This window comes from Littorina saxatilis, linkage group LG6, assembly GCF_037325665.1.
Source record: "Littorina saxatilis isolate snail1 linkage group LG6, US_GU_Lsax_2.0, whole genome shotgun sequence".
Lineage (NCBI taxonomy): Eukaryota > Metazoa > Mollusca > Gastropoda > Littorinimorpha > Littorinidae > Littorina > Littorina saxatilis.
This window is the reverse complement of record NC_090250.1, coordinates 56,985,524-57,012,994: the sequence shown is the minus strand read 5'-3', so window position 1 is coordinate 57,012,994 and position 27,471 is coordinate 56,985,524. Positions and strand designations below refer to the sequence as shown.

At 41.0% G+C, this 27,471-nt stretch overlaps 1 protein-coding gene across 1 annotated transcript in view; it reads left to right on the top strand.

Annotated features, from left to right (window-relative positions):
* LOC138969594 (uncharacterized) overlaps nt 1-27,471 on the top strand; it is a 59,066-nt gene that overhangs the window by 14,912 nt on the left and 16,683 nt on the right. The window contains exon 3 of the mRNA XM_070342447.1: nt 503-679. Coding sequence (XP_070198548.1) covers nt 503-679 — 177 coding nt within the window. The remainder of the gene's footprint in view (nt 1-502; nt 680-27,471) is intronic.

The window sequence follows — 27,471 nt, the reverse complement described above, 5'->3', positions numbered from 1 at the left end:
TTGTTTAGTGTGAGGTTACTTGTGGGCTAGTTTTGCTATTCGCGTTAGATAGTGAAATATAATTGAGTGTGTGTGTGTGTGTGTGTGTGTGTGTGTGTGTGTGTGTGTGTGTGTATGTGCGTGCGTGCGTGCGTGTGTGTGTGTGCGTGTGTGTGTGTGTGTGCGTGTGTGTGTGTGAGTGTGTGTGCGTGCGTGCGTGCGTGTGTGTGTGTGTGTGTGTAAGTGTGTGAGTGTGTGTGTGTGTGCGCGTTTGTGTGTGTGTACTCTTCTTGTTTTATTTCTTTGTTTTGTGTGTGCGGGTAGCGGTAGTGATGGGTCAAATGGGCCTGAGAGTAACAAACCAAATAGTTTGCTCTGCAAAACTGACCGTCACAGCATTAGTTGTTAATGTAACAGTTTTTTTTATCATGCAGCAATGATGCATGACGGTTTTGCTTTGTATTTCTCTATCTCCATTTTTTTTTGTTTTGTTTTTGTTTTGGGGGGGGGGCAATATTAACAGGAGCTGAGCATACGTCACCCTATCTGCGCGTGGTGTGCGGCGCTATGTGCGGGGCTCTGAATGACGTGGTAGAAGTGACGTCATCCTCAAACATGGCGCGCGTGGTTTATTTAACGGTGGACAGCAGCTCCGTGCGACCGCGAGGATTCACCCTGGTCTACCGGAGCCGTTCGCTGAGTGAGACTTACTTTTGTCATTTCATTTCTTTTACTTTACTTTATTTCATGATCTCAATGCTGGAATAACACACACACACACACACACACACACACACACACCACACACACACACACACGCGCGCGCCCACACACACACACACACACACACACACACACACACACACACACACACACACGCGCGCGCGTGTTAAGATCCGTAGTGATATACGCAATCGGGAACGAACGTACCTGTTCCGTTCGCTACACTTTCGTCCATTCGTTACAGTTTCGTATCATCTTTTGAACAAAATTCCTGATCTCTGCGTGTTAATAAATCAACATTCTCCCATAACCCATTTGTTTGGGATTTCAGAGACTAGGCTAGACTCACGCATCTGTGATGATATGTTGCGGATTCCTCATTCTGTAATCCGACGTGACAGTATGGAAGTACAACATACTGGTCTTGCTGTTTATGTCCATGATTCCATAGCAAAGTTTGTTAAGCGCAGGGCTGATTTGGAAGTGAACGGTATTGAATGCCTTTGGCTCGATATTTTGTATAAGAATTCGAATTCTTTTCTCCTCGGCTTTGTATATAGAAATCCCGCATCCCATTCAGCTTGGTCTAACGATTTTATTGATTTGATGGATAACATTAAATGTAATAATCGTAATGTATTGTTACTTGGTGATTTAAACATCGACTTGCATAAAACCCAGACAGCCTGGCGCTCAGTAACGTCTCTCTTTGGATTCCATCAACTTGTGAACACCTCAACCAGATTGACTGATACAACATCAACGTTGATTGACCACATATACACTAATGTAACCGAGTGCCAAATGTACTTTACCCTAACCACGGGGTCAAATATAACTGAGTGCCCCTTTCTCACCAAGCTCAAACACTCAAAGCAACTGACACAAGTTAAATTACCAGGTTCTTTATTTCCATAAGATGATGAGGAGAATGTGTGGGAAAGCGGGGGTTTACCTTCAAATACAAAACTTTCAATGTATTACTCTCTAGAACTAGAACAACCCCAAACAACACTCTAAATCCTTTACTCTAAAGCTATGCTCTAGATTCCCACTCTAGAACTATGCTTTAAAACAATACTTTAAATCCTCCCTCCAAACTACACTCCAAAACTCTACTCTAAATCCTCACTCTCAACTTTAATAAAAAAAAAACACACACAATGTATCGATTAGACATTGGATTTCCCTTTTTTGAGCCATGTGACGTCAGAGGCCTACAAAACTTCATATTTGGGCGTTTCAGGTTGACCGAAACTTTAAAGGAACTACAAAACACACGTCATGTGTTTGATTGCGTGTGTGTGTGCTGTTCAATGTCAAAACAACAACAAAGTCAGTACATGACGTGTGTTTTGTAGTTCCTTTACTTTTCTTTCTTTATCAGTTTGGTGTTTAACGTCGTTTTCAACCATTCAAGGTTATATCGCGACGGTGTAGTTCCTTTAAAGTTTCGGTCAACCTGAAACGCCCAAATATGAAGCTTATGTGTTTGATTGCATGTGTGTGTGTGCTCGTTCAATCGTCAAAACAACAACAAAGTCATAGTACCTGAAAGGAATTCGATCGATACATAAATGTTATTTGCGTTTTTGACCAAAATATTACATTTTACAAATAACGTATAATAGAACTCTAATCTAAAACAAACAAAATCTAACTGCACCCCTATAACGAGACCCCGTCTACGAAAACTAACTGAATCTAACTAAACCCCTCTACCGAAACCTAACTGAAATCCCGCCTACTAAAATCCAACTGAAATCTAACTGAACCCCTCTAACGAAACCTAACTGCACCCCTCTAACGAAACCCTATCTACTAAAACTAACTAAAAACTAGAATCTAACTACACCCCTCTACCAAAACCCCGTCTACGAAAACCCCGTCGCACATTCCGCCATTCTGTAAATCACAGAATGCACGTCATAAGCATACATAAACAACTCAACAATTTCAACTACCACAAACTAAATCCTTTAACAACAACACAACACATCATTCCTTCCAAATAACATGCCTAAAATACAGTTCTCTCAAACACTCAAACGGTTTTCTGAAACATTCAATAAACAAAAGTTTTCCCGAACATTCAACTCACAAAAAAATCTACTTGAACATTCAAATAAATCCTCCCACAAGCAGCATACTCTTCTTCTCACTGCTTACTCATTTACAGAAAGAAAAATGTATTAACCTACCAGCAAAGAAATCATCACATACCGAAAGGATTTCAGCCCGTGACAGACATGTCACACAACGGCATCGAGAGCACAAAACACACGTCTTCTCCACTCGAGAATTCCAAGCAAAGCGCGCATAATCTCGCGTAATACTTAAACATAAACCCAACCCAGAGGGGTGTTGAGCAAAAAGCGATCATTTTACCTATGCAAATTTAAGAATCGGCTCTTCCGCCAGACAAAACACAGTCTCGGAAACCTTAGTGGATCCCCGATAGTACAGGTTTGAGTCCTCAATAGCACAGAGGTACAACGAGTTCACGAGTCCAAACGGATGCGCAAAAGTACATGTGTACCGTAAATGTCGTCGGTCACAAGTTCACACTAATAATACCTCCATGGTGTCAAACGTGAAAACTGTACCTTTAAGTATCAGTGACCATTGTTCAATATTTTGTTCTTGGTCGTTCAAGTTGCCTAAGCCGGTGCACAAGGGCCATACAACTATTGAATACAGAAGCTTTAAAAAGTTTGATGAAACCAAGTTCTTCTTTGGTCTCAGTTCAGCACCATTTTCCTCTGTGTTTAATCATGTTGTTGCTGACGAGGCATTAGGCGCCCTTTCAGATATACTTTATCCTATAGCGGATAAGCATGCCCCACTACGTCACCACAGAGTGAAATATCCATCTCTTCCCCCATGGTTGACGGAACAGATTATAGAAGCCATGTCCCTGCGTAATTTTTACAAAGCAAACAACATGAAATCTGACTTTAAGAAACAAAGGAATAAAGTGACAGAATTAACACGTCAAGCAAAAGCAAATTATTTTAATACATTAATCGAGGACAAGAAAGATATTGCAACAGTTTGGCGTGCTGTTAATAACATATTAGGTAAATCTAAACAGAACTCAAGTCGGTCTGCCACAACCATCTCCCCTGAAGATTTTAATAACCATTTTTTGTCCCTTGCCAATAGGCTAAATGAATCTGCAAAATGCGACAGTCCTGAATCTGATTTTGAAGTCTCTCTCTCAAAATTACATGATTTTTGTAATGAGAAATGTAAACCAGACGATTTTTTTACTATTCCAGACATGGCAGTGCATGAGGTAGGTAAGGCGCTAGAAGGCCTTGAAAATAAAAAATCCATTGGTCCTGACAAGATTCCTGCTTACTTGGTCAAATTAGCTCTACCATATATTGTGGAGCCACCCACCTATGTGTATAATCTCTGCATAAAGCATAATACTGTACCTAGTTTATTAAAGAGAGAAAAAGTAATTCCACTCCATAAAGGTGGAAATTTATCCGACCCAAATAATTTTAGACCCATTTCCTTATTAACCATTTTATCCAAACCATTGGAAAAACATATTCACAAACATTTGCTCGCGTACATAGAAAGCAGAAACCTTTTCCATCAATTTCAATCTGGTTTTCGAACAAATCACTCTTGTCACAGCGCCCTTACCACGCTATGCGACACCTGGTTGTCTGCAACAAACCGATCTGAAATCAGTGGTGCTGTGTTTCTTGACTTTAAAAAAGCGTTTGATCTTGTTGATCATTCAATTTTATTGAAGAAATTACAGTTGTATATCAGAAACAGTGTGTAACTTTTTTGCTTCCTATTTACAGGACAGATCTCAATATACTGCCCTAAACTTTAAAATATCTACTGAGGAGACTGTGAAATGCGGGGTGCCTCAATTTTCAGTGCTTGGGCCGATCTTGTTCTGTCTGTATATCAATGATCTGCCACTGCACATTTCTGATAGAAATGTAAGAAGTGATTTTTTTGCTGACGATTCTTCTCTTCATGCAAGTGGAAAGTCAAGTCAAGTCAAGTTTTATTCCGATAAAACCCCGTGAGGGTACATGGAAAATTAAAAAACACAATAAAAACACATTTCATTCAACACCAAATAAAAGGAACTAAAACAAAAAGAAATCAGGCTATGTACAGAAAAGGGAGTTGAGGGGTGAGGGAGAGCAAAAACAATACAAGAAACAATTCAACAATAATAATAATAAATAATAATAATAATAATAATAATAATAATAATAATAATAATAATAATAATAATAATAATAATAATAAAACACACAAAGTAATTACATACATTTCTTTACTATGGGAAATGGGGGGAAGGGGGAGGGGGGGGGTGATGGGTGAGTTAACATAAGGACAAAAATACTATTACAAACAACACAAAACAGATAACGGAGTATAAAGCTAAAAGAGAATTAAATTTTACTCGCTTCTCAAACAGTCCATGACAAGTGTCATGAACTTTGCGAGTTTTAGCAATAAACTCTTTTTTGTAGTGGAAAAAAGCTCTCTGAATTTAACTGAATTGGGGCGGGCATAATAATAGCACCGTAACAACTGTTTTCTATAATTGGTAAAAAAAGGACATACAAAAATATAATGGAACTCGTCCCCAAGGTCACCTGATGAACATTTGTGACAGATTCTGTCTTGTCTGGGAATACTAAGAGTCCTACCTTTTTGTATAGGCAATTTATGATTCAGTGTTCTAAATTTTAAAACAGCGTTTGCTAAATTAACCGGCAGGATGGACAAGTACTTTTCAAACTCAAAATTCTCTTTATACATTCTATAATTATAATAAAACTCATTGTTATTTATTTCTGAATGCCAGGTTTGGACAAATTGGTCTTGTAGCCTATTTTTCATCAGTGCTTTGAAAGTATTAAAATAACCACCATCCGTTACATTATCGATAGTTTGATTGTGCCAAAAATCACTAAAGCCTAACTCATTTAGAACACCATGGACAGAAAGCAAAAATTTTGACTTGTATACACCAGATTCATACATTTTAAATAAAAAACGATATGTCACACAAGAAAGTTCCAGTAATAGAGTCCTCCCTTCAAACAGCTTTAAACGATGTAAATAACTGGTGTAGTGCCAATGCTATGCTTGTCCATCCAATAAAAACTAAAGATTTCTCCACTCAAACTAAATCTTACTATTGGTACGCAATCAATTGAACAAGTTGAAAAGCATCGCGTTTTAGGGGTAATTATTGATTGTGAATGCAAGTGGCAGGCACAATTACAGCATTTGCAAGAAAGTAGCCAAGAACGTTTTCCGCCTATCCAAGTTAAAGCAATTTTCGGACAGAAGGACTCTGGAAATGTTCCACCATGCTCATGTAATGCCTCACATCAATTATGTTATCAATGGCAGCAGTGATGTCCACTTGAAAAAGTTAGACTCTCTCTATCGTCGCTCGGCTAAACTCATCGTAAACGATAATGCCTCAACAGATATGAAATTAAAACTGCCTAACTTTCTTCCACTGGAAAAGCATCTCAAGTTAAACAAAGCCATTTTCATGCATAAATTGTATTACGGTAAAGTGCCGATTTACATTACATCATTATTTAATAAAGCTACCCACAGATATGGGTCGGTCAACTTGATCCCACCGATTCCACGAATTGACCTTTATAAGACCAGTCTTGCTTTTTCGGGTACATCAGTTTGGAATTCACTTCCATCATCCTTTAAGCACTTAAAGTCACTAAAAAGTTTTTAAAAATGTGTCAAAAAACACTTAATGTCTGAGTAGTTTAACGCGTTTTGATTTAACACACTTAGTATTACGCCAAAGATATGCTGTGCATTGTATATTCTGAACATATTTTTGTTGTACTATTGCTACATGTTCGATTGCTACCAGCTTGTACTTATAATTACTTGCATAGTATGCATTTGATTTTATGAATAACCACATACAGTTGTATGTATGCTCTTCATGTCTCATCTTCATCTTCATCATCATCATCATCATCATCATCATCATCATCATCATCATCGTCATCATCATCTTTATCATCACGTGCTGAAGTTTTCTGACCTCCTTTTGTTGGTAAACTTTTTAACTTTTTAATTTTTCAATTTTATCATTGTGTTTCTGTGCGTCCCAAGGACAGATTGTAAGAAAAGGCGTAGCCTTAAATCTTAATCCTTGTTAAATAAAGTTCAATGTAATCCATATGTACTTTGGAGGCGAGCATGTTTGTGTGCGTGCGTGTGTGCGTGCGTGTGTGCATGCGTGCGTGCGTTTGCATATGTGGGTGTCTTTCTTTCTGATTCTTTTTTCTCCCTAGGGGGCACGTCGCCTTTTTCCGTTTTCCTTGTACTCGTACCGTATCTCATGACACCGCTGAAAAGCTGTCAAGACCTTGCTGATATTGAATGGAATAATTGTAACAGTAACAAATTTGACGCAACAAAATGTAACGTCCTGAATGATATCAACCCATCAACCAAACAAACAAACAAAACGCTTAAGAAACTTTGGCCAGTTGCCCCGGCCAGGGGAACCTCTATCGTTCGGCAGAATTGAAGGAAGGCGTTGCAAGGCCTCTATCGTTCGGCAGAATTGAAGGAAGGCGTTGCAAGGCCTCTATCGTTCGGCAGAATTGAAGGAAGGCGTTGCAAGGCCTCTATCGTTCGGCAGAATTGAAGGAAGGCGTTGCAAGGCCTCTATCGTTCGGCAGAATTGAAGGAAGGCGTTGCTAGGCCTCTATCGTTCGGCAGAATTGAAGGAAGGCGTTGCTAGGCCTCTATCGTTCGGCAGAATTGAAGGAAGGCGTTGCAAGGCCTCTATCGTTCGGCAGAATTGAAGGAAGGCGTTGCTAGGCCTCTATCGTTCGGCAGAATTGAAGGAAGGCGTTGCTAGGCCTCTATCGTTCGGCAGAATTGAAGGAAGGCGTTGCTAGGCCTCTATCGTTCGGCAGAATTGAAGGAAGGCGTTGCAAGGCCTCTATCGTTCGGCAGAATTGAAGGAAGGCGTTGCTAGGCCTCTATCGTTCGGCAGAATTGAAGGAAGGCGTTGCTAGGCCTCTATCGTTCGGCAGAATTGAAGGAAGGCGTTGCTAGGCCTCTATCGTTCGGCAGAATTGAAGGAAGGCGTTGCTAGGCCTCTATCGTTCGGCAGAATTGAAGGAAGGCGTTGCAAGGCCTCTATCGTTCGGCAGAATTGAAGGAAGGCGTTGCTAGGCCTCTATCGTTCGGCAGAATTGAAGGAAGGCGTTGCTAGGCCTCTATCGTTCGGCAGAATTGAAGGAAGGCGTTGCTAGGCGACCAAACCGTGGCACCGTGTTGAGACTGAATTACAATCGGGGTGAAAACCCGGCCATAAGTTAGACGTTGCAAATCCATTCATTCCGTAAACGTGACTTTTCTATTCAAGGGACATAACTTCACGGTGGACGGTTCAGTTACGGAGAGAGTTAATTTGGGACATTGTTCTTACCCCCCCATACAGCCACACAATACCGTTGCCCCAACTTGCACGTGCAGGCTGCCAAATCGCACTGACAAGTTGACGTAATAGCTCACTTGTCGGCCATTTTGCCTGCGGTTTTCAAACGATTCCATTTCCGCTCCGCCTCGTTTTGGTTTCGCTGTCGCAGCGCGGGAAAGTCTTGACAACAAAAGCCGGCGGATAATTGTCTTGTTTTCTTCTGGGCAACAAAAGGCAATTTTGTTGGGCAGTAATGAGGTGGCCTCGTGCTATGGAAGTGATCGATTAGTTATGATGGAGTCAGGTGCCTGATCGATACGAAAGCACAACAGAGGTTCGCTTTGATGAGCGTGGTCGATGATCGGTTCACAGAGAGCAAGGAATCAAGCTGTGCGGGCTATGTGTAGGCCTGGGGGCGGGCGATGTGTAGGCCTGGGGGCGGGCTATGTGTATGCCAGGGGGCGGGCTATGTGTAGGCCTGGGGACGGGCTATTTGTAGGCCTGGGGCGGGCTATTTGTAGGCCTGGGGGCGGGCTATGTGTAGGCCTGGGGCCGAAAGAGGGAGGAAGTGAAAGGGTCCCTCTGAATAGTTTTGACTCTGGGTTTTGGAGACGATTAAAAGTCAGGCTGCAGAGTACAAAGTGTCCGCTTTGGAACGGGGCAACACAGTGTAGTATTGCTTCCTTTTTAGTGCACAAATCAACGTTTTCACTGAACATCACATTAATTGCAGATCCACTACAATCCCCCCCCCCCCCCTTCTTCTAAGTACCCGGGCCCTGATTTCCGACTGTTGGGGGTCGTGAATGGTGGCTTCCTTTGCACTCCGCGGCTGGATAATAGCCCTGATAGCTGGGGATATAAACGCAGGACTCGGTTCCCCAAGTTGGCGCAGAAGAGGGTGACAATTGTATTTCACTATAAAAACCTGATGTACAATTCGTATTAGTTTTGAGTGACAAAGTGAATGTATAGATATCGTGCACAATTTGTATATTATAGAAAAGGAAAAATCGTCCCATAGAGAGAAACTAAAGAGGGTTAGAGAAAGAGACAGACAGAGAGAAAAGGACAAACAGGCCAGATTCAACACCCTTCACCCTTTAAACTCGGTCAGTAGCTCCACCCCCCTCCCCATATCATCCCCACCACACCCAAACACCATGCTCACCTTGTATTAATTTCAGCGTCATAAAAATCGACCTACTGACTGGAGGTTCTATCGGAGAATGTTATGTCCGTCCACTCCTTGTGGCAAACACTGGTCACTGGCGTTGCTTGTTGACCGGTCCTTGTTCAAATTTACACGTGCACTGGCCAGTCGATGGCCTTTGGTCAGTCAAGGAGCAGTTTCACAGTTCGTAGCTTCACAGCCCTTTGCAAGGACGTGAAAGTGAAATAATGTTTAGGCTTCCTTGCTTTAAAGGCGTGAAATTGAAAGGTGTGTTTTGGATTGTGTGTCCAGTTCAATCAACGATAAAGTTAAGGGGATGGACGAGCGTGTTCTTGTAGTCCTGGCTATGTAAAGGGGATGGACGAGCCTGGCTATGTAAAGGGGATGGACGAGCGTGTTCTTGTAGTCCTGGCTATGTAAAGGGGATGGACGAGCGTGTTCTTGTAGTCCTGGCTATGTAAAGGGGATGGACGAGCGTGTTCTTGTAGTCCTGGCTATGTAAAGGGGATGGACGAGCGTGTTCTTGTAGTCCTGGCTATGTAAAGGGGATGGACGAGCGTGTTCTTGTAGTCCTGGCTATGTAAAGGGGATGGACGAGCGTGTTCTTGTAGTCCTGGCTATGTAAAGGGGATGGACGAGCGTGTTCTTGTAGTCCTGGCTATGTAAAGGGGATGGACGAGCGTGTTCTTGTAGTCCTGGCTATGTAAAGGGGATGGACGAGCGTGTTCTTGTAGTCCTGGCTATGTAAAGGGGATGGACGAGCGTGTTCTTGTAGTCCTGGCTATGTAAAGGGGATGGACGAGCGTGTTCTTGTAGTCCTGGCTATGTAAAGGGGATGGACGAGCGTGTTCTTGTAGTCCTGGCTATGTAAAGGGGATGGACGAGCGTGTTCTTGTAGTCCTGGCTATGTAAAGGGGATGGACGAGCGTGTTCTTGTAGTCCTGGCTATGTAAAGGGGATGGACGAGCGTGTTCTTGTAGTCCTGGCTATGTAAAGGGGATGGACGAGCGTGTTCTTGTAGTCCTGGCTATGTAAAGGGGATGGACGAGCGTGTTCTTGTAGTCCTGGCTATGTAAAGGGGATGGACGAGCGTGTTCTTGTAGTCCTGGCTATGTAAAGGGGATGGACGAGCGTGTTCTTGTAGTCCTGGCTATGTAAAGGGGATGGACGAGCGTGTTCTTGTAGTCCTGGCTATGTAAAGGGGATGGACGAGCGTGTTCTTGTAGTCCTGGCTATGTAAAGGGGATGTAGTCCTGGCTATGTAAAGGGGATGTAGTCCTGGCTATGTAAAGGGGATGGACGAGCGTGTTCTTGTAGTCCTGGCTATGTAAAGGGGATGGACGAGCGTGTTCTTGTAGTCCTGGCTATGTAAAGGGGATGGACGAGCGTGTTCTTGTAGTCCTGGCTATGTAAAGGGGATGGACGAGCGTGTTCTTGTAGTCCTGGCTATGTAAAGGGGATGGACGAGCGTGTTCTTGTAGTCCTGGCTATGTAAAGGGGATGGACGAGCGTGTTCTTGTAGTCCTGGCTATGTAAAGGGGATGGACGAGCGTGTTCTTGTAGTCCTGGCTATGTAAAGGGGATGGACGAGCGTGTTCTTGTAGTCCTGGCTATGTAAAGGGGATGGACGAGCGTGTTCTTGTAGTCCTGGCTATGTAAAGGGGATGGACGAGCGTGTTCTTGTAGTCCTGGCTATGTAAAGGGGATGTAGTCCTGGCTATGTAAAGGGGATGGACGAGCGTGTTCTTGTAGTCATGGCTATGTAAAGGGGATGGACGAGCGTGCTCTTGTAGTCCTGGCTATGTAAAGGGGATGGACGAGCGTGTTCTTGTAGTCCTGGCTATGTAAAGGGGATGGACGAGCGTGTTCTTGTAGTCCTGGCTATGTAAAGGGGATGGACGAGCGTGTTCTTGTAGTCCTGGCTATGTAAAGGGGATGGACGAGCGTGTTCTTGTAGTCCTGGCTATGTAAAGGGGATGGACGAGCGTGTTCTTGTAGTCCTGGCTATGTAAAGGGGATGGACGAGCGTGTTCTTGTAGTCCTGGCTATGTAAAGGGGATGGACGAGCGTGTTCTTGTAGTCCTGGCTATGTAAAGGGGATGGACGAGCGTGTTCTTGTAGTCCTGGCTATGTAAAGGGGATGGACGAGCGTGTTCTTGTAGTCCTGGCTATGTAAAGGGGATGGACGAGCGTGTTCTTGTAGTCCTGGCTATGTAAAGGGGATGGACGAGCGTGTTCTTGTAGTCCTGGCTATGTAAAGGGGATGGACGAGCGTGTTCTTGTAGTCCTGGCTATGTAAAGGGGATGGACGAGCGTGTTCTTGTAGTCCTGGCTATGTAAAGGGGATGGACGAGCGTGTTCTTGTAGTCCTGGCTATGTAAAGGGGATGGACGAGCGTGTTCTTGTAGTCCTGGCTATGTAAAGGGGATGTAGTCCTGGCTATGTAAAGGGGATGTAGTCCTGGCTATGTAAAGGGGATGGACGAGCGTGTTCTTGTAGTCCTGGCTATGTAAAGGGGATGGACGAGCGTGTTCTTGTAGTCCTGGCTATGTAAAGGGGATGGACGAGCGTGTTCTTGTAGTCCTGGCTATGTAAAGGGGATGGACGAGCGTGTTCTTGTAGTCCTGGCTATGTAAAGGGGATGGACGAGCGTGTTCTTGTAGTCCTGGCTATGTAAAGGGGATGGACGAGCGTGTTCTTGTAGTCCTGGCTATGTAAAGGGGATGGACGAGCGTGTTCTTGTAGTCCTGGCTATGTAAAGGGGATGGACGAGCGTGTTCTTGTAGTCCTGGCTATGTAAAGGGGATGGACGAGCGTGTTCTTGTAGTCCTGGCTATGTAAAGGGGATGGACGAGCGTGTTCTTGTAGTCCTGGCTATGTAAAGGGGATGTAGTCCTGGCTATGTAAAGGGGATGGACGAGCGTGTTCTTGTAGTCCTGGCTATGTAAAGGGGATGGACGAGCGTGTTCTTGTAGTCCTGGCTATGTAAAGGGGATGGACGAGCGTGTTCTTGTAGTCCTGGCTATGTAAAGGGGATGGACGAGCGTGTTCTTGTAGTCCTGGCTATGTAAAGGGGATGGACGAGCGTGTTCTTGTAGTCCTGGCTATGTAAAGGGGATGGACGAGCGTGTTCTTGTAGTCCTGGCTATGTAAAGGGGATGGACGAGCGTGTTCTTGTAGTCCTGGCTATGTAAAGGGGATGGACGAGCGTGTTCTTGTAGTCCTGGCTATGTAAAGGGGATGGACGAGCGTGTTCTTGTAGTCCTGGCTATGTAAAGGGGATGGACGAGCGTGTTCTTGTAGTCCTGGCTATGTAAAGGGGATGGACGAGCGTGTTCTTGTAGTCCTGGCTATGTAAAGGGGATGGACGAGCGTGTTCTTGTAGTCCTGGCTATGTAAAGGGGATGGACGAGCGTGTTCTTGTAGTCCTGGCTATGTAAAGGGGATGGACGAGCGTGTTCTTGTAGTCCTGGCTATGTAAAGGGGATGGACGAGCGTGTTCTTGTAGTCCTGGCTATGTAAAGGGGATGGACGAGCGTGTTCTTGTAGTCCTGGCTATGTAAAGGGGATGGACGAGCGTGTTCTTGTAGTCCTGGCTATGTAAAGGGGATGTAGTCCTGGCTATGTAAAGGGGATGTAGTCCTGGCTATGTAAAGGGGATGGACGAGCGTGTTCTTGTAGTCCTGGCTATGTAAAGGGGATGGACGAGCGTGTTCTTGTAGTCCTGGCTATGTAAAGGGGATGGACGAGCGTGTTCTTGTAGTCCTGGCTATGTAAAGGGGATGGACGAGCGTGTTCTTGTAGTCCTGGCTATGTAAAGGGGATGGACGAGCGTGTTCTTGTAGTCCTGGCTATGTAAAGGGGATGGACGAGCGTGTTCTTGTAGTCCTGGCTATGTAAAGGGGATGGACGAGCATGTTCTTGTAGTCCTGGCTATGTAAAGGGGATGGACGAGCGTGTTCTTGTAGTCCTGGCTATGTAAAGGGGATGGACGAGCGTGTTCTTGTAGTCCTGGCTATGTAAAGGGGATGGACGAGCGTGTTCTTGTAGTCCTGGCTATGTAAAGGGGATGTAGTCCTGGCTATGTAAAGGGGATGGACGAGCGTGTTCTTGTAGTCCTGGCTATGTAAAGGGGATGTAGTCCTGGCTATGTAAAGGGGATGTAGTCCTGGCTATGTAAAGGTATGGAACACAAAAAGAAAGAACTTTGGCTTTTGGATGTCCAAGGTGTGAAACTGACAAGTTTTTGATTTCCAAGGTGTGAAACTGACAAGTTTTTGATTTCCAAGGTGTGAAACTGACAAGTTTTTGATTTCCAAGGTGTGAAACTGACAAGTTTTTGATGTCCAAGGTGTGAAACTGACAAGTTTTTGATTTCCAAGGTGTGAAACTGACAAGTTTTTGATTTCCAAGGTGTGAAACTGACAAGTTTTTGATTTCCAAGGTGTGAAACTGACAAGTTTTTGATTTCCAAGGTGTGAAACTGACAAGTTTTTGATTTCCAAGGTGTGAAACTGACAAGTTTTTGATTTCCAAGGTGTGAAACTGACAAGTTTTTGATTTCCAAGGTGTGAAACTGACAAGTTTTTGATTTCCAAGGTGTGAAACTGACAAGTTTTTGATTTCCAAGGTGTGAAACTGACAAGTTTTTGATTTCCAAGGTGTGAAACTGACAAGTAAGGGTTTATTTGTGTGTCAATTTCAACATGATTATCGGTGAAGTTAATAAGTGGAAGAGACGAGTCTCTTATGTAGTACTCGCTTTTACTTGGTGTGTTTCAGTGGTAGTGAACCAGTGTTAAAGCTTTCTTGTTTTGAAGGAGTGGAGTGGGGGTTTGTTTCTGCGTCAAGTTAAAGCATCGATACATTGAGTAATGGAAGAGACCAGCATTACATGGCATATTCTGTGAGCGAGAATCAGTATTTAGGCTTTTGGTTTTGTTCTGAAGGTGGGAAACGGACAGGTAAGTTTTACTTCTTCGTCAGATGCAATCATCGGTACATTAAGGAATGGAAGAAATTGGTGTCTTGTTGTAGTCCAAGGTATTGACAAATATCAGCCCAAGTGAATTTGTGTTACACTTAGAAGCCCTACGAATTATAATAGGTGGAGTTAAGGGCACTAGCCATGCAAAGCTGTATGAGGAAAGTGGGCTATGTAGCCTTGAAGAACGAAGGAAAAGACATAAATTAATTGTTTTTCATAAGATGATACATAACAAATGCCCCCAGTACTTAGTAAATGTATTGCCCCCTCTTGTAGTTGACATTAATCCGTATCATAGACGAAGACCATTAGAAAGATATGTTCCTCCTCATAGAACCGAATTATTTCGCAACTCTTTTATCCCCAAAACGACTGTACTATGGAACACCTTACCAGATAACGTTAAAATGACCACCTCCTTGAGCGAGTTCAAAAATTATTTGTTAAATGCCGATTTTAAAGTACCATGCCATTATTATTTTGGAGAAAGATTCGAACAAGTACATCATTGCAGATTGCGTATTGGTATGAGTGATTTGAATTTTGATTTATGTAAGCGGCACCTTAAGGATTGCTCTCAATGCGAGTGTGGTTATCCCAGCGAGACTGCTGAACATTACTTATTGCATTGTCCCTTGTATAGAGATATAAGATTATTGTCCATTGATAATTTGACAAATGATTATAAGTATATCGAAATATTATTGAAAGGCATCCCGCAATATTCACGAAATGTCAACCAGACCATATTCATAACTGTACAGGACTATATTAGACAGACGGGCAGGTTCCGTAAATGAGCCTCTATACTTCCTTCATTACATTTATTAGACACTGTCATGCGACATGCTGCCTGACAAATTTTTTCCCCATAACCTCTCTCATGTTCTTTTGTTGTTTTCCGACTTATCAATTATGTCTCGATTTATGCGCAATGTAGTGACTTTTCCTCTGATCACAATATGCATTAACTTTGTGCGAGTGTCTTATGTGCACTTATTACAATTGAAAAAATCCCCTCAAATATTGGCGCTCCAAGTCTTCTTTTTCTTCTTCTTTTTCCCTTAAGCTAGCTACTAGCTAGCTGCCCTTTCCCCACCTCCTGTATCACCAACCCCTTCCCATTTTCTGCTTGTTTGTGTATCTGTTTTGTCTTTTGTCTTGTTTTTCGTTTCCTGAAAGGAGCTAATGTACTTATTCCGCCATCATGCTAACCTTTGTTTTGTAATTATTATGATTGCTTAAAATAAGCATTATATGCTTTGTTCTTGTCATGATTAACATTGAATAAAGTTTTGTTTAAACCAAGTGAATTTGTGTTTCGGATGCTTTGTTTTGAAACAGTGAAATAGACTTACAGAAATTTGTTGTTTCTGTGTCCAGTTCAATCATCGGTAAAATAAATGAATGAGAGAGACGAGTGTTTTGCTTAAGTCGTGGCTTTGACTTTGTGACATTGAAACATTGCTCGGTCCTCTTCGTTTGGAGAGAGTGAAATCGACACTGTGGTTTTGTTGTTTTGTCAAGCGGTTCACTGTCGCTAAATTAGTCATAGGTGGAGGGGGGTGGGGCGCGTTTTTTTCTGTTTCAAGTTAATTTCAGTCTTCTGTATTCTAGACTAATTGAGCTTCCACAATTTGAAAAAAAACACGGATATGAGGACAAACAATAACGGTTGTTGGTGACTACACATTGACGCTTATACGTTTTTATTGTCCTGCATGCCAACACAACAAATCAACAGTATTAGTGAGGGGGGGGGGGGTGAGAAAGAAAAAGAGAGAGGGTGAGAGAGAGGGGGCAGAAAAAGAGAGAGGGTGAGAGAGAGAGAGGGGGCAGAAAAAGAGAGAGGGTGAGAGAGAGAGAGGGGGCAGAAAAAGAGAGAGGGTGAGAGAGAGAGAGAGGGCAGAAAAAGAGAGAGGGTGAGAGAGAGAGAGAGGGCAGAAAAAGAGAGGGTGAGAGAGAGAGAGGGGGCAGAAAAAGAGAGGGTGAGAGAGAGAGAGGGGGCAGAAAAAGAGAGAGGGTGAGAGAGAGAGAGGGGGCAGAAAAAGAGAGGGTGAGAGAGAGAGAGGGGGGGAGAGAATTGAATTGAATTGAACTTTATTTAACAAGGATTAAGATTTAAGGATACGCCTTTTCTTACAATCTGTCCTTGGGACGCATAGACACACAATTATATAGTTAAAAAATTAAAAATTAAAAAGTTAAAAAGTTAACCAACAAAAGGAGGTCGGAAAACTTCAGCACGTGATAATAAAGATGACGATGATGATGATGATGACGATGATGATAATGATGATGATGAAGATGAGGCATGAAGAGCATACATATGTGGTTATTCATAAAATCAAATGCATACTATGCAGGTAATTATAAATACAAGCTGGTAGCAATCGAACATGAAGCAATAGTACAACAAAAATATGTTCAGAACATACAATGCACAGCATATCTTAGACGTAATACTAAGTGTGGTAAATCAAAACGCGTTAAACTACTCGGACATTAAGTGTTTTTTGACACATTTTAAAAAACTTTTTATTGACTTTAAGTGCTTAAAGGATGATGGAAGCGAATTCCAAACTGAAGTACCCGAAAAAGCTAGACGTGGAATCGGTGGGATCAAGTTGACCGACCCATATCTGTGGGTAGCTTTATTGAATAATGATGTAATGTAAATCGGCACTTTACCGTAATACAACTCTATTCTGTTTTGGAACTCTCTACCCTGTATGTGCTTTATGGTCTCTTTGTCAATGGTATCTTTGAGTGTGCGCGTGCGTGCGTGTGTGTGTGTGTGTGTGTGTGTGTGTGTGTGTGTGTGTGTGTGTGTGTGTGTGTGTGTGTGTGTGTGTGTGTGTGTGTGTGTACTTTTAACATTGTACACTAAGTTTTGCTTAGTGCTTGGGTTCTTGGTGTTATGTCTCAGTTAAATGTATGCTTTGTATGCTTGTTGATTTGTGCTAGTTTATAAAGCGCCTGGAGCCAATTGATGGGACTCGCGCTATAGAAAAATTATTTATTATTATTATTATTATTTTAAAATTTATGCATGAAAATGGCTTTGTTTAACTTGAGATGCTTTTCCAGTGGAAGAAAGTTAGGCATTTTTAATTTCATATCTGGTGAGGCATTATCCTTTACGATGAGTTTAGCCGAGCGACGATAGAGAGAGTCTAACTTTTTCAAGTGGACATCACTGTTGCCATCCCAGAGCGTCGAAACATAATTAATGTGAGGCATTACATGAGCATGGTGGAACATTTCCAGAGTCCTTCTGTCCGTAAATTGCTTTAACTTGGATAGGAGGAAAACGTTCTTGGCTACTTTCTTGCAAATATGCTGTAATTGTGCCTGCCACTTGAATTCACAATCAATAATTACCCCTAAAACGCGATGCTCTTGAACTTGTTCAATTGATTGCGTACCAATAGTAAGATTTAGTTTGAGTGGAGAAATTTGGTGTTTTTGTCTGGTTGCAATTACCATACTTTTAGTTTTTTTATTGGATGGACAAGCATAGCATTAGCACTACACCATTTATTTACATCGTTTAAAGCTGTTTGAAGGGAGGACTCTATTACTGGAACAGACTTTCCACTTGCATGAAGAGAAGAATCGTCAGCAAAAAAATCACTTCTTACATTACTATCAGAAATGTGCAGTTGCAGATCATTGATATACAGACTAGACAGAACAAGATCGGCCCAAGCACTGAACATTGAGGCACCCCGCATTTCACAGTCTCCTCAGTAGATGTTTTACAGTTTAGGGCAGTATATTGAGATCTGTCATGTAAATAGGAAGCAAAGAAGTTAGACACTGAACTGTTTCTGACATACAACTGTAATTTCTTCAATAGAATTGAATGATCAACAAGATCAAACGCTTTTTTAAAGTCGAGAAACACAGCACCACTGATTTCAGATCGGTTTGTTGCAGACAACCAGGTGTCGCATAGCGTGGTAAGGGCGCTGTGACAAGAGTGATTTGTTCGAAAACAAGACTGAAATTGATGGAAAAGGTTTCTGCTTTCTATGTACGCGAGCAAATGTTTGTGAATATGTTTTTCCAATGGTTTGGATAAAATGGGTAATAAGGAAATGGGTCTAAAGTTATTTGGGTCGGACCCGTCGCGATATAACCTTCGTGGTTGAAATAAAGAAAGATTTGGGTCGGATAAATTTCCGTCTTTATGGAGTGGAATTACTTTTGCTATTTTTAACAAACTAGGTACAGTATTTTGCTTTATGCAGAGATTATACACATAGGTGAGTGGCTCCACAATATATGGTAGAGCTAGTTTGGTCAAGTAAGGAGGAATCTTATCAGGACCCATGGACTTTTTATTTTCAAGGCCTTCTAGTACCTTCCCTACCTCATGCACTGCCATGTCTGGAATAGTAAAAAAATCGTCTCGTTTCCATTTCTGGTTACAAAAATCATGTCATTTTGAGAAAGAGACTTCAATGTCAGAATCAGGACTGTCGCATTTTGCAGATTCATTTAGCCTATTGGCAAGGGACAAAAAATGGTTATTAAAATCTTCAGGGGAGATGGTTGTGGCAGACCGATTTGAGTTCTGTTTAGATTTACCTAATATGTTATTAACAGCACGCCAAACAGTTGCAATATCTTTCTTGTCCTCGATTAATGTATTAAAATAATTTGCTTTTGCTTGACGTGTTAATTATGTCACTTTATTCCTTTGTTTCTTAAAGTCAGACTTCATGTTGTTTGCTTTGTAAAAATCACGCAGGGACATGGCTTCTATAATCTGTTCCGTCAACCATGGGGGGAGAGATGGATATTTCACTCTGTGGTGACGTAGTGGGGCATGCTTATCCACTATAGGATAAAATATATCTAAAAGGGCGCCCAACGCTTCGTCAGCAACAACATGATTAAACACAGAGGAAAATGGTGCTAAACTGAGATCAAAGAAGAACTTGGTTTCATCAAACGTTTTAAAGCTTCTGTATTCAATAGTTGTATGGCCCTTGTGCACCGGCTTAGATAGAGAGATAGAGAATTGAATTGAATTGAATTGAATTGAACTTTATTTAACAAGGATTAAGATTTAAGGCTACGCCTTTTCTTACAATCTGTCCTTGGGACGCACAGACACACAATGATAAATTGAAAAATTAAAAATTAAAAAGTTAAAAAGTTTACCAGCAAAAGGAGGTCAGAAAACTTCAACACGTCCCAGCCAGCATGATTCTGCGTGACGCATGCGTTATTTCTGCGTTTTTCATGCGGGGATGCGTACGGCCTCGTGACACCTTCGCTTCGCGCGCGTTACTTTTCGCCAACTTTTACGCATATTGTCGCATTCGAAACGACTTCACCACACAGTGGATAGCACGCATGGATTTGAAAAAGGTGATTGGTATTATTGTTTTTCCTAATTTTATACCGTGTGTTTATGCTTGTTCTTCATGAAATAATTTATTATATTTTATGTTTTAAAATAATATTTACTTTTACATTTTGGTTACAAATAGTTATTCTTCTTTAAAAACTTTTTTTTTTTTTAGAAAATAAATTGCATAAAAACTTTCAATCCGTTATTTTTCAGTTTATCTTTAGGCAGTTTCGGTTAAAAAAATATATTTAAAAGTTTAATCAAATATTCTTATTTTATGTAATGGTTTTCCCATTTAATTTGTATCTAATCATTTTGTTATTACTAACTTTTATTTGTGTAATTTTTATCCGGATTATTTTTATCTTAAAAGTTAAATGAAATATAATGATTATTTTAATTTGTATGATCATTATAATTATTTAAGCGTGTATTATTATTATTGTAATGGGGATTTGGTATTGTTGTAGGAATCATCTTTCCACAAAATAATGTCATGGAAAAATCTATGCAAAGCATAATAAAGTTATTATATGAACAGAAAAGATAACTGAAATCTATATGAACATTCATAACAAACAGATAAAAACATTAAAAAAAATCAGATTAAACTAAAAAATGTAAACTATTGTAACTTTGAAATTAATTATCTACTCAAAATAAAGGCTGATGTTAATGGTTACATAAAATTTGTTCTCAACATTTTTTCATTTTATTTTATTTTGCTGTGGAAGAAAATCTATAGATGAAAGTTTAATTCCAGAGGAGACAGTTACCTTGACTGCAAAGAGCAATTTATTAAAGTTATTTCCCTTGTCTGTCACACATACTTCAATCTCCAACTTCCTGTTGGCTAGAAGTCTGTCAATCCACATTTATCGGCGTTTTTTTGCTTTTTCTTCTTATTGACTTGTATTTTTGACTTGCTTATTGGATGCAAGTTAATCTTATCCTTCTCTCTGAAATGAAGATTGACTTCTTTCAAGAATAGGTAAGTTGATCAACTGAAGTAAAGATTTGGGAATTTGAATTTTTGATAGCTCGCGGCCTTCTGCTTGAGTTTGATGGCAGAGAGAGTTTCTCACACTTTCGAATTTTTTTTCGCCTAGAAGAACACTGTTCTATTCATTCATGTGTGTTTTGTCTGAAAGATGAATGAATGAACTAACTTTTCCAAAAACTTAAAGTTGATTGATGCAGTGGTTTGTTTTTAAGGAGTTGTGGAAGAGTGAAAATGCCATCCGAATCCCGATTCGCGGGTCGCATACGGCACCATAAAAACTGAATTTTTCGTTTATCATTTTATCAATTTATGTCTCATCGTCTGTTTCTTGGTGAACTTTGGTTGATTCCTAATCTGGTCGAGTCATTGTGGCAGCAGTTGTCAGGAGCTTTAGTAGTAATAGGCTCTTCATACATATATCTTTTTTATTTTTCTTTTATCTTTTTATTTTTCCACAGATGTTCATTGTTCAACGTTCAGTTCCGCATACTTACATAGTGGAATATTCTGTGTCTGAGTCTCGGAAAAGAGAGAAATTACCCTTGTTCCCGAGGCATGCATAGACCAGAGAGGCAGGCAGAGGCTGTGTCAGTGTGTGCAGTGATAAAGTAGAAAAACAAATATTTTTTTGAAAGAGAAATAAAAAATACATCACAGAGAAAATAAATGTACTAGTTTAGTGAAATTGAGATGCTTATATTTAATAATTAATGATATTCCAGTTTTGATGTTTGCGTGTTACTGTTAGGTTTGGGAATCAATGTGATCCTATTTAACTTCAAGTATTTATTTTTCAGACAGCTATGAATATGACGGTGCTCCCTGCTTGTTTGAACTGAAGGTGAAAGAAAGCTGAGATGGACAGTGACCTCAACACCGCCACCGATGCCAGTAACGCAGACTGTCGTTCCGTCCCTATGGCGAGGTGAAGATGAACAGGTATGGCTCGATAGCAATGAGTGCCTCATTCAGAGTCATTGAATGATTGATAGTGACAGCGTCTTTTTGTTCTGTGACTTGGGCTTATTTTGTGTTTTATTCTTATAGTTATAACCAGATGTGTCAAACAAATTCAGCTCATCTCTTTTACTGTTTTAGTGAAACAAATGTATTGTTTCCAGTAAAAGGAAAAAAATAGGGTGGGGGTGGTAGGTCGATTTTATTTATATATTTAAAAAAAAATTGTAATAGTTTTATTGATGTTTTATTTTAATTAACACAGGCATCTCATTGATGAGAAAGTGTGAACTGTGTCCGCGGGATGCCAGAGAAGAGTAACTTTTCTTCCAAAGTCTGCAAAATTGAATTTCAAATTTAACCTTTTTGATGAATATTTTTGAATGAATACAAAAAGTTCTAGTGTTTGGAGGAAAACATAAGGTCAGTTTAACTGTGACCCTTACACTGGTGCAATTCTGTAACACATGTTACATAGCCACTGGTGAATTAACAGAGAGGAAAATAAAGAAAAACGTACATAGAGGTTTTCGCATCCATGGGAGGTAATCGGAACCTACCGAACAGACTGAGCCAGTAGCGCGACATATGTCGTGACAACCAGGTGACAGTATACGCAAAGTAGCGCGACACATGTTGCGACAACCAGCCGAAGGGTTAAACAAGGATTTTGTGTGTGTGTGTGTGTTTGTTCTTCGATATGTCAAAAAAAAAAAGGAAATCTGCTTGAAGTAAATTTATACACTCAAAAATGTTCATCTCCAACTGCTGAATCCCTACATCTTTTTCCCCCATCAAATGCCACTCTGTATGCCCCTTTAAAAATGATTGCAATATATATATATATATGTTCTGCGCGAACTTAGAATCCGGTTTCATTCTAGAATGGACCGGGTCCAGGTTGGAATCATTCTAACCCTGCGCAAGTACAGGGGTGCCATTCTAGAATGAAACCCTTGAATAAAGGGGGCCGTAATGTTTGTAGGTAAGACAGAGTTGTCTTCCCTTGAATTATCTCCACCTGCACCTTCCCTTTGATAAAATGGGGCTGATTTGTCTACCCCTGAAAAAATCCTTTGGCGATCTTGCGATGTCATGTCATGTCAAGAAAGTTGACACTCCTGAGTACGCAATAAACAAAGGCAGACCATAGCAAGGGGGACTACCAGGGCGGTATTGTTTGCAGGGCAGTTGTTTTTGTGATGAGAGCCGGTTGCGGCCGCTTGCAATGTCAGCGCTGTCTCCCTCTCGGAAATGTCCGTTTTTTTGACAATTTTTTTGACAGACAGACAGACAGACGGTCAGACCGACTAACCGACAGACAGACCAACAGAAGAACAGAGTGAGTTATAGAGCTGTTGTCACAGGTTTAAAAAAAAGTTGACATTATATCTTCACAATTCAGAAGACCAACTTCATGTATATGAATAAGATTAAAAGTTACAAGCGAGATCGGCAAAACACTGTCAGTCCGGAAATTTCCGTTCGTAGCGATCAGTGCTGAGTGTCTCTCAAAATCGTAATCACTTTCAGAACATCACAATCCCAATTCACGATGTCTTTGAGTAAAGTGTAAAAAACCCGAAAAAAAAACCAACCAAACACACAAAAAACAAAAACAAACAGAAAATCCACATTTGTGGCTTTGGCTGTGTGATAGTCTAACTGAAATGACTATTCCAACTTGGACCCAAATTCCAACCTTGCGCACGGCCGATTCTAGAATGGACCAGCAACAAGGGTTTCATTCTAGAATGGCACCCCTGTACTTGCGCAGGGTTAGAATTCCAACCTGGACCCGGTCCATTCTAGAATGAAACCGTATTCTAAGTTCGCGCAGAACATATATATTCCTCATCTTCTCCTGAATCCAAAAATGTAGAGATGTCACATTTACTTTGAATATTTGCTCAGATTGGTTTTCAGTGCTGATGGTTTCTTTTCAGGCCGACGGATTGTCTAAAATATGTATTGCTTCATGTACGACTTTTTGTTCTTCTTTTCTTCTATTCAGCGGACACAAGACTACGAGCAGAGCAGAGCGGCAAGATGAACATCAGTTCTTGCTGCTGGAGAAGGTTCTACAGGAGCAGATGGACGTGATGCGACTAATTTAGTAATTGGTCGCCAAAGAATCATGGTGGAGCCAGAGCCTTTGCTACTGCTCGATGGAGTCCTCTTTTTACTGTTGAGTGTGGAAGATGTTGAAGGCACATGATGGATCTGTCTAAGGAGTGATCAGTGGTACTGGTAGGTGGCTTTGAATGCTATTGTTATATGTTATATGAAGTCTTGTATCGCGCGCGTATCTCCAGACTCGGACTCAAGGCGCAGGGATCTATTTATGCAGACCAGTCATGCCTGTGCTATTTTCCCCAGATTACTGTAGCAAGATCTTGTGAGTGTGACATGTTATTGTTAGACGCTCTTTAGGCTTTAAATGTTACCTTGAGTGTGTGCTTTTTTGGAGGATGTCATCACGGTTCACGGGTGTATCTTAACTGTTCATCAGTTCTCAGTCATGACCAGTTACCCATTATCCTGGGAATTCATGCAAGGTTTATGCGTATTGGTCACATTTGTGAATTTAACCAACACATTTTGATGATAAAACTATGCTTATGGGGACGCACAATGATGGGCCTCTTTTTCTCATGTGGGGTGCGGAAAATGCATGCACCACTTTGTTTTCTGTGATCATTGCATCTGTGAGAAATAATGCAAATATTGCTCTGTGGCCAGAGCTGCCATCTGCTAGGTTTTCAGGGATGTAACAGAAATTGCTACGCTGTTTCCTCAAGTTCAAAATTACAAGTGCTACACTCAAGCAAAATTAATAATCACAAACATGCAACAGTGCCTTCTTGTGAGTTCTGATTCTCACTTCGTGTAGGCATCGGATTATGGGTCAGAAATTTTTTTTCCACACTGAATAGTATCACGGTTGACGCTCTCTTCTAACTATGTTTGTGCTTTCCAAATGAAGATTTGTGAGATAGTATTGAATGATTGATGCAGGTCACCTGAGGTGTGTGATCACATTTTATGACAATGCTACACTCAATCACCATTTGCTCTTCTGAAAACTTGTTTTTTAAAGCAAGTGCGATTATTGATTTTTTTGTATGATGCTTCCAGATTGAATTGTTTGTATGTGAAGAAGAGCTGTCTGAATATTTGGTTTTTGGAATTCAGTTGGCTTGTTTTGTTTGTTTCAGATCCATGACCATGAGCTCGGTGTGGTTGGTGGACATGAACTAAAGACGACTACTGATGCTGTGATGACGAAGGTGTTCCATATAGGCTACACGGTTGCTGACAGGGGGCTCTGGGGGAGGGCAGGGAAAGAGACCATGGTGTACGCTGCGACTAAAAGCCATCAACAGTGAGTTGTTTTTCATAATTTGTAAAATCATCCTGGTCCTTTTAGGAAGAAGATAAAATCCATGTCTACAAAACAACAAGTTATTTCTGTCTCAAATTTTGTTCTTTGGAATCAATTTTAAATTTGCCATGTTTCACATGTGAATGATAGTTGTCAAAGCTTTTACACTTCACATTAAATTGCTAGAAGCCAAGTTCCTGAGCTCATTTGTCAGTGTCATGGATTTTCGACTACATACGAAATAAGGATGTTAGCAAACGGTATGATGTCGTCACATATGCGTCTGCACGTCACAGTACATGTATTATGAATTTCCGAAGGCCCCCAAAGAAAACGTCATAGTAAAGGTAACTTTAAAACAAATATTAGGGTAGGTATTTTTTTACTTCTCTTCTACAAGGATTACAATGTGTTGTAATTTCCTCACTCAAGTATAGTTGGTGTGTTGTAAAAGCGTATGGTGTGTATGCAAGTTTGTGTGTCTGTATGATTTTTAGCAAGTTTACAGGCGTCAGGAAATAAATTTTAGACTTTTCTCAAATCAGTGATAGTTGTTTGATGATCTAAGTTCATGTTATTTTTTTTTTTTTTGTCATGCAGAGGCTGTTCCGTGAAGCTGTACGGGTGCCACAGGTCAAGACCTTGAAGACGGCCGCTCAAGACTGGTTTTTGGAGGCCTGTCATAAAAGAAAGAGACAACAGGCCATGGAAGAGCCTTCATGATTTGGTTTACAGTCATTGAACTTTGTAATCTCTGTAGGCTTATTTACAATGCTAGTTGCAAAAATTTGATGAATGCAAGATTTGACTCGTCTGAGAAATTGCTAGTGAGTAATTGTATTTCACAGTTCAGGTCTGTGTGGCTGATGGGTAATGTACAGACGAGTCTGGGGTTTTGTTGGACATTATTTAAGCTAAGCTTTAAACTTCACACTCTTCTACAGATGATGTTCAGACATGATGTACCCTTTTAGGTTGTGTCAGAACGACAGAAGACTAAACTGGAAGTGCTTAACTACCATTACTATCAGTGGAGACGCATGGATGCATTTGAACTTTTCTTGTGGGTATCCCGTACTAAAAATATAGAATACATGATTCTGGGAAAGCTGTTCAAGGGCACTTACACACTATATTCGATTTTTAATACACGACTCAAACCTTCAGGATAAATCAAAATGAATAAAATACAAGTATAAAGAGTTCAGAAAAGAAGAAAACAAAAAGTTAACAAATAGAGAAAAAAGGTTTTAACAATTCCTTGCCATGTATGGGAGTCGAACACAAGACCGCCAGGACGGCTAGTGTACTACCACTGAGCCAACCAAGCACACAATTCCCACGCATGAACATAGACAGTTCAACTGCAAACATTCATTACACTTGAGAGTGTGTCGACTCGTCGGTTTCAGACTTTCTCCGTTTTGTATTTGGGTTTTGTAAGTTTTCTTAATCTCACAATTATTTGTGGTTGCGGCGATACCCATAGGGCATTTGAGGACTGGGTGGCCGAGTGGTAACGCACTTGCGCTCGGAAGCGAGAGGTTGCGAGTTCAACCCTGGGTCAGGGCGTTAGCAATTTTCTCCCCCCTTTCCTAACCTAGGTGGTGGGTTCAAGTGCTAGTCTTTCGGATGAGACGAAAAACCGAGGTCCCTTCGTGTACACTACATTGGGGTGTGCACGTTACAGATCCCACGATTGACAAAAGGGTCTTTCCTGGCAAAATTGTATAGGCATAGATAAAAATGTTCACCAAAATACCCGTGTGACTTGGAATAATAGGCCGTGAAAAGTAGGATATGCGCCGAAATGGCTGCGATCTGCTGGCCGATGTGAATGCGTAATGTATTGTGTACAAAAAGTCCATCTCACACAGCATAAATAAATCCCTGCGCCTTGAATATGTGCGCGATATAAATTGCATAAAATAAAAATAAAAAAATAAATCCCTGCGCTTAGAACTGTACCCACGGAATACGCGCGATATAAGCCTCATATTGATTGATTGATTGATTTGACAAAGGCCGATGTTACTAAAAAATAAAATTGGTAATTCTGGGAAATAGTCCGCTGGAAGTACTCAATAATCATGCAACATTTTGATTCATTAGATAATCCAAAACGTTTGGAATGAAGAAAATACAAGAATTACAAATTACGAATTTGTTTTTTTAAAGTAATGGAGAAAAAAATTCAGCGGAAGAGGGTCAAACCCGTGAACAACTTATGTAAGAAAAAGCGATCAGGCGCTTTACCAACTGAGCTAATTTATCTCACGGTTGATTTTAACTTCAAATATTACACTACAGTTGTTGAGCGTGGGTATCAGTATTGACTCGACTCAAGTGTCCAAGTCTCTCCGTTCATATTAGTGTACTGTACATTTTCTTAATCTCATTGTTTGAGTTAAGTTATTA